A 7,962-nucleotide genomic window follows, 5' to 3' on the forward strand; every position below is an offset into this window, starting at 1 on the left:
AATTAGGGTAGCGGCAGTAAATATATCACATTTTACTGAAATATTATGTTTCTTTCAAATTAAGAATCAAACATAATTACTGAAAAATTATGAAACATTACTGAAAACATGAAATTCAATGCCGCTTTTGTATTGAATGTTACTAAGAGGCTGCCTGTCTGTAACAATAGACAAATGTCGGGATGAGCCCTGTAAAAGAAATGAGCTACGGACTTACACTACACCGTGTTCCGCTTATAAGTATAATAAAAGAAATAGTTATAATTTCATAACAATGCATGCAAATGGGTTAAGATTGGTACCATTGTAAAGAGGAAATTGGGAAGTTTTAATCCATTGTTGTTACTTATTTTTAGAAGACTCACGCATGCGCAGATCATTAAATAAGAGAATTCGTATCGTATCTTTAGTCAGTCAGCATGTGGACGCCACAGCAGAAAGCCTTTTGTGTGCTGTCATTAGCAGAACATAGATCCATAATTCGTGTACAGCGCTTGTTTCGCCGTCAGTACAATCTTAGACCGAGGGAAGCTGTACCGACGTACGTCTCAATAATGAAATGGGATAGGCAGCTCAGAGAAACAGGAAGTTTGTTGTCTAATGCAGGTAAACATTCCAAGCGTAAAGTGTCTGACGAAAATGTCGAACGCATTCGCGAGGCATTTCAGAGAAGCCCGCGGAAATCCATTCGACAGGCTAGTGTGCAGTTGAACATCCCACCAACAACAGTGCATACAGTGCTCCATAAAAGATTGCGTTTGCGAGTGTACAAGCTGCAACTTCATCAGATGATTACGCCGAATGATAAACTGGAACGAAAACGCTTTGCAGAAACAATGTTGGATAAAGTGGACGATGACGACACATTTCTAACTCGAGTCTGTTTCTCAGATGTGGCAACCTTCCACGTCAGTGGAAAAGTAAACCGACACAATTGTCGCATCTGGGGGTCGGAAAATCCAAGTGTCGTAATTGAACACCAACGGGATTCCCCTAAATGGAATGTTTGGTGTGGGATCATGCGTGACAGAATCATTGGTCCCTATTTCTTTGCTGAAAAGACAGTCACTGCAAACACGTACCTGGATATGTTGCAACTGTATGCTGTGCCACAACTCCCAGATGGAGCATTTTTCCAGCAAGATGGGGCTCCACCACACTTTGCCAACATGGTTCGCACATTCTTAGACGAACAATTCCCTGCAAGATGGATCGGAAGAGGATCACCGTACATCACATGGCCTGCCAGATCACCAGATCTAACACCACCTGATTTTTTCCTGTGGGGGTTTGTTAAGGACCAGGTCTACAGGACGCCAGTACGTGATTTGGCAGACTTACAAGAAAGAATTTATGCTGCTGTCAACAATGTTACACCACAGATGCTTCATAACACTTGGGTCGAGGTTGAATACCGGTTGGATATTTCCCGTGCCACCAATGGAAGCCATGTTGAGGTTTATGGAACATAAGGTAACAAAAATTCCCAGTTTTCATTCTTTGTAGCAGTTGGTTTCAACTATATACTTGTATTAATTCAGAAGTTATAGCTATTTCTTTTGTTATACTTATAAGCGGAACACTCTGTATATAACGTCATTGGACCTACATGCTCTTCCCTATAAGTTCCCGAAATTTTGCAACATAGCCTACAAATTTTGCCTGTAACATAATTTTATAACATTACTCTGTCCACAATGCTCTGCGGGATATCACTACCTATGCTTTTATCACACTTTTAGTGAATGATTAATAGCCCTGATCAGTTGATCACGCATACGCAATGACCGATCTCTGGCAATAACAGCGTAGCCGACATCATTTGCGGTAACTAACAAAGAGAGTTATCCATCTAGTATATGAAATGGTCTATAGATGTCACTAAAAAATATGGTCGCATCAATAGAATGCAATCGTGTTGCCAATGGTAGAATAATTATATAGCATAGTACTGTTATTTTCTTCTTCCAGAACTGTCAATTAATAATTACAGTTTCCGTTAACTAATGAGTATTATGTCTTTGAATTTCATAAAAATTTGGGCAGTGCACCTTTATGCGTGATTACATACAGCATAATATTGACCTTGTCTTAGCATAATAATAATTTCGTTTAAGCATATTGGTAGTGCTGGTATGTAACAAATTCACGAAGTTGCATGATGAACGCGATAAACAGACAGGCGCGGTTAGTCAGAAGTGGGTGATAAGTGTGGCGTAATCAGCTCAATTAAAGTGAACAGTTAAAATCTGAACTGCTTGGAGTGACAGTGTATTTTCTCTATAAACGAGTTCTCATATAAGAATTTATGGCTACTCAGTGGGCGCTATTGGAAATGTATCAAGCATTGAATGAAGTTCCATTCTACCATGTATTCCTCGAAGTTGGTTTATTAATGTGGATTCTATGGTTGATATTTCATAAAAGTTACAATCCCAAAGAGCTAGAACAATTAACTGAAAAAGAAAAGGAGCAGTTAATCGAAGAATGGACTCCAGAGCCACTTGTGAGCGGTGTGCCTAAAAATCATGTGGCCCTTAAACGTCGGATTATCGACGGAAAAGCTGGTAAATACATTAATGTTGATGGTCATCAGTGTTTGAATATGGCAACACATAATTACCTTGGTTTTGTAGGAAATAAAGAGATCGAAGAAAGTGCAATAAAAACTTTACGTAAATATGGTGTAGGTTCTTGTGGGCCTAGAGGATTTTATGGAACTGTTGATGTACATCTTGACCTAGAAGACAGACTGGCATGTTTCACGAAAATGGAAGAAGCAGTTGTGTATTCATACGGTTTCTCAACAGTTGCAAGTGCAATACCTGCATATTCTAAAAGGGGTGATGTCATTTTCGTTGATGAGAATGTAAATTTTGCAATTCAGAAAGGATTGGATGCATCTAGGAGTAAGATTAAATTTTTCAAACATAATGATATGGCAGATTTGGAAAGACTTTTGATGGAACAAGAAGAATTAGATAAAAAAAATCCCAAGAAGGCGCAAGTGACACGTAGGTTTCTTATCGTTGAAGGCATTTATATGAACAGTGGTGATATTTGCCCACTTCCAGAATTAGTGGAACTGAGGAAGAAATACAAATTACGCATATTTATTGATGAGAATGTTTCATTCGCTACTCTCGGAGAACATGGTAGAGGAGTTACGGAATACTTCAATATTCCTAAAGAGGAAGTTGACATGATAGTTTGTAGTATGGAATGGTCTATGGCTACAATTGGAGGCTTTTGTGTTGGTTCCTCATTTATCGTAGAGCATCAGCGACTTTCGGGATTGGGATATTGTTTTTCAGCATCACTACCACCACTTTTGGCGACTGCTGCAATCACTTCGTTAGATATAATGGAGCGAGATCCGTCCTTGTTTAAGAAATTGCAAGAAAGATGTCAAAGTGTGCACAAAGCTTTGAGTGCACTTTCTTCGTTTATTTTGCAAGGGGATCCCGACTCTCCAGTTAAGCACCTGTATTTGCGAAATCCTCGAAGCAGTGCAGATGACGAACTAGATGTACTAAACAAGGTTGTAGACTTCTGTATTCAGCATGGTGTTGCTTTTATAACAGCTGCATATTTAGATGTAGAAAAATTCAAACCAAGGAATAGCATCCGTGTAACAGTGAATAATATGTTGACAGAAGAAGAGATCAATAATGTAGCTGTAGTGCTCAACAAAGCAAGTAATGAAATTCTTTGTTGATTACAGTGTCCAGCGTAATTGTGCTGTCGTGCAACTTGTCTACTAGTAGGCTACTATGGTTCAAAGAAATAAACATTATAGCAAATCTAAATAATAAGCTAGTTTGTCGCTATGATATTAAACATTTTTTGAAATGTTATTTCATGCTATTTTGTTCATAAATAGGTATGACATAACTTAGGCGACAAAAGTCACAAATTAAGCAAGTTATCGAACGTCAATATTAAAAATACTTAGCCTATATCCAGAATATTATGGAATGATGTATATTAGGGTTCAAACAACTGAACATCCCAGAAAAAAAAATTGAAAGTTTGTCTCTGATGTTAATATGTTCAAAGAAAAGAACATATCAAAACTAAAAAATAAGCTACTTTGTGTGTCTGGCAATATTCTTTATTTCTTTTATAGCTCTTTCCTTCATAAATAGACATCATATAGGTGACAAAATATTACAAATTAGCATCTTTATCGACTGTCAACATTTTTAACCAGAATATTATTCAATGATTTGTGCTATGGTTGAAACGAACATTATATCAGAACTGATAAAAAAATAAGCTAGTTTTTGTCTCTGGTATTAAGCATAGGCCTAAATATTCTTCGAAATGTTACTTTCATAGGCCCTAGTCATTTCATTCATAGGCTATATGACATTGGTAACAAAATATTTCAAATTTGCATCTTATGAAACGTCAGTATTTCAAATATCTGTAAATAAAAATTATTTACATCCAGAATATTTGAGGAAAACTTACTTTCCATGTAAGCTAGTGATGTAGCTTTGCCAAACTGAGTTTGATCATCATAATATAGCCATAGTGAAGTAATTTTAAAGATTTTTCCCAGCCGTTGCTTAAAAATACCATACTGCTTCCAATTTTTTTTCAGTCTCATTGTTATATTATTTGTTACGACTATATTCATTGTTTTTTTATGTGCATTCTCACAGGCTACTCTGAGAAAACAAAGGACTACGAAATGAAGACTCTACATCTAGGTCTGCATTCTTGTTTATCCCTGTTTTCATTGTTTCCTATTATATAAGTAATGATTTGTTTTTGAACCATCGATTTCTTGTATTAAATTAAATTATATGTTAAAGCTGTTGAAAGATGGCATGAAGCAATTAAATTTCATGTTATATACAATTAAGTTAAAGGCACAAACATTAATTAAAAGCACATTTAGGCCTACTTAATTGTAACGTTGTTAAGAAATAATGACAACAGTATACATACATTAGGTCAAACAATGATAATGATTTTCAACCTCTGATGAAATTTCGTCACTTGTTTTTTTATATGCAATCTGTTGCTCTGAATGTTGATGTATGAAGCAAGAGGAAGATTATACACATTGAAAATAAAAATAATTTCAAAAGTGTATTCACTGTATTAGTGATTGTTGTATTGATATAATGACTGGCCTACATAAAATTTCTGACTGTCAGAAATATCTATTAAAAGTTGTCCAGGAGGCAGAGACATCCGAATAATCACGTAAAACAGATCTGACTCAGAACTACTCAGATTGGCATGGCTGCTATTGCTGATGCTCATCATGCATGATATCTTGTTGTACAGGTACAAGTGACAGATGATTTCTGTTTAGTAACAATTTTAATATATTATCGATGAAAGAAGGTAGAATATTGATTTTTATGTAATACTTCATTTTAACAGAAGTACCAGAACAAGTTATTTGTTATAATATATGCTTAATTTGCTATTATGTATCATTAGTCTAATTAGATGCATATTAAGACTCAAGGACACAAGTGTCAAAGATTAATAATCTGGAATGTGATTTATAATGGGCTCTATAAGAAAAAATATGCCACCAGTATTGTTCAGCCACATAATGCTAGAAATGTTTGTATTGTGATAGATGCATAAAAAATAAATGTGCTATGATGTAAGTTATCTATATTATTTCTGGGTCTTCATCGTAGAGGAAAAAGAAATCTCATGCAGATTTTATTCTTTGCTAACAAATTTACCACATTTCGCGCCCTAGCATCCTGATCTAAGGCTTCATGCCTAGGACTTACGTTACATAATGCGTGCTGATTCGAGTCCTCATGAGGAAGGAATTTTCTCATGACATTTCAGCCAGTATATGGAACTTATGTCCACCCAGCATTGTGATGAATTTTGGGAGCTACGATAAGTAGCAAAATCTTGGTACAAAAGCCAGCTATAACGATTGCCCACATAATACTTCTACTAGGATGATCGTTCACCTCCACTGAGGCATGTAGACGTGAGGCCAGCAGCTGGCTGGTCGGCCTTGGTCCTTCATGAGCAGTTGCACCACAGATTAAATTTTTTTTTAACAATTCTATACTTTTTCCCTCAGATTTTTATATAGCATATTTTTACTGGTATTTAAAAAATTTGTAGGCTTAGAAATAAAAATTAATTCTTTCCCCATATTGTAATACCAACGCTACTTGATTTAAACAGTAAGAAAATTTATACACTTGGCAGATATTGAAAAATGTTTCATATGCATACCGAGTTGTTGAAACTGCATTATTTCAAATTTGAAAAATTTTCCTTTAAATATGATGTGCACTAATTTGGTAGTGTGAAGGCAGATCATTTCTGAACTGGAGACATCTGTTAGGGAAAAATTCATTAACCCCTAATAATAACGATTAGGGATCCGGCAGATTCGTCACAAATTACAGGCTACACAAATTCGTTACACATTACATATTCATCTTTACACAAATTAAATCACATTAATTATTCATCCTGCAATATCACATACTACATGGTGTATAGGTCATCGTGCAATTCGTGACATTATATGACTATGATTAACTAATTACCCTAATCTTTATGCCATTAATAGGCAATGATTATGTCAGTGAGAGACTGAGAGCTGGCATCTCTCCTCAGAAAATGAAATTAATCTCAAGAATTTGGAGAATAGTTTCGAATGATGATAAGTACAAGGAATGAGAAAACATACTTCAATACCTGTGGTCTGTTAGGTACAATGTGTCTGGAAATTTAATGTAAATTAAAATAAACTTATATAACTTATGTTATGGTTGTATTTCTGATTTGTAACAACATGATATTGACGAATTAACTACAAGTGACTACAAATGTGACGAATTTGCAACTGATGACTTCATCAGGTGACGAATTTGCTATGAGTGACCAGTAAAACTGTCGAATCATTTATGTGTGACCAGTAAGAAGATTTACTGTGACTAATTATAATGGCGATGAAAAGACTGACGGATTCTCTTAAACTCTAACATAAAATTCTATGACACAGGTCTCCCAGCTTCACTTTGAAGGACAGCTTTGAAATTTTAAATTTGAAAGAAGAACAGGTGTGACACGTAGTATAGTATTAGATATTTTAGACCCTTTATGCATTTATATGCTTTCCGTTCATAAAAAATATACTACATATAGATAAGAATGTGCTTGTTGATTTTCTTCCTGTATGAGAGAATTATAAAAAAAAAATATGAACTAAATTGTCATTATTTTTGTATGTACAAATATATATTGTATAGTTATGTTTACTGGTTAGTTATTATTTTTTTTTAAGGAATATGTGCATTCACTTATACAGTTAATCTTTGATTTGTGCACAGTGGCCTTCGTTTCACTGGAATTATAGTATTTGAGTGTAAATGCTCGTCTTGAAATATTCAGCCAAACTTTTTTTTCTTCAGTATTTACAAATGATTTTTGTAATCTCACGATGTTGACTTCATAATATGAAAATACAGAAAACCCTCTTCAAACGCACAATTTGTACCCATAAAATAATTAAATTTATATAAACAGACTCGTAGGTAAATTATTCTGTGGGATAAAGAAAATAATCTGAGGACTGGCGCTAAAAATTTAAAACTTACAATTTATTGCATTGTTATATACTGTACATTGATATGGTTTTTGAATGATAAAAGAATTGAAATAATTTAGCATTGAATGAATCCCAGATTGTGGGTTCTGATCATATTTACCCCACATCATGAGAGTTTCACCTAGCATCAGAAAAAAAAGTCCAAAATTGGTCTCAAGCTAAGAGCTGCAAGCACCATAGAATATTAGTAATTATGAGAAATGCTTTCAAGATGACAGGGTTTCCAATCTCGAGCACCTCCGAACTCTTATAAACTCATTATGGAGAAGTCCATTCACAATTCCCAGTACTTGGGCAATCACATAAAATATGTACTCAATCAGCTGTTTTTAATACAGTCC

General features: G+C 34.9%; 1 protein-coding gene across 1 annotated transcript; it reads left to right on the top strand.

The window, feature by feature from the left end:
- Window positions 1-2,131: 2,131 nt before the first annotated feature.
- On the top strand, window positions 2,132-5,639 carry Spt-I (serine palmitoyltransferase subunit I). The gene has a single exon (XM_069830858.1). It carries the CDS (start codon window positions 2,309-2,311, stop codon window positions 3,716-3,718), a length of 1,410 nt encoding a protein of 469 aa, XP_069686959.1. The 5' UTR covers window positions 2,132-2,308; the 3' UTR covers window positions 3,719-5,639.
- The last annotated feature ends 2,323 nt before the right edge of the window (window positions 5,640-7,962 follow it).

Source organism: Periplaneta americana, chromosome 7, assembly GCF_040183065.1.
Source record: "Periplaneta americana isolate PAMFEO1 chromosome 7, P.americana_PAMFEO1_priV1, whole genome shotgun sequence".
NCBI lineage: Eukaryota > Metazoa > Arthropoda > Insecta > Blattodea > Blattidae > Periplaneta > Periplaneta americana.

What these genes read in the sequence shown, in the direction of transcription:
- Spt-I (XM_069830858.1), top strand. Translation starts at nt 2,309, where the DNA reads ATGGCTACTCAGTGGGCGCTATTGGAAATGTATCAAGCATTGAATGAA.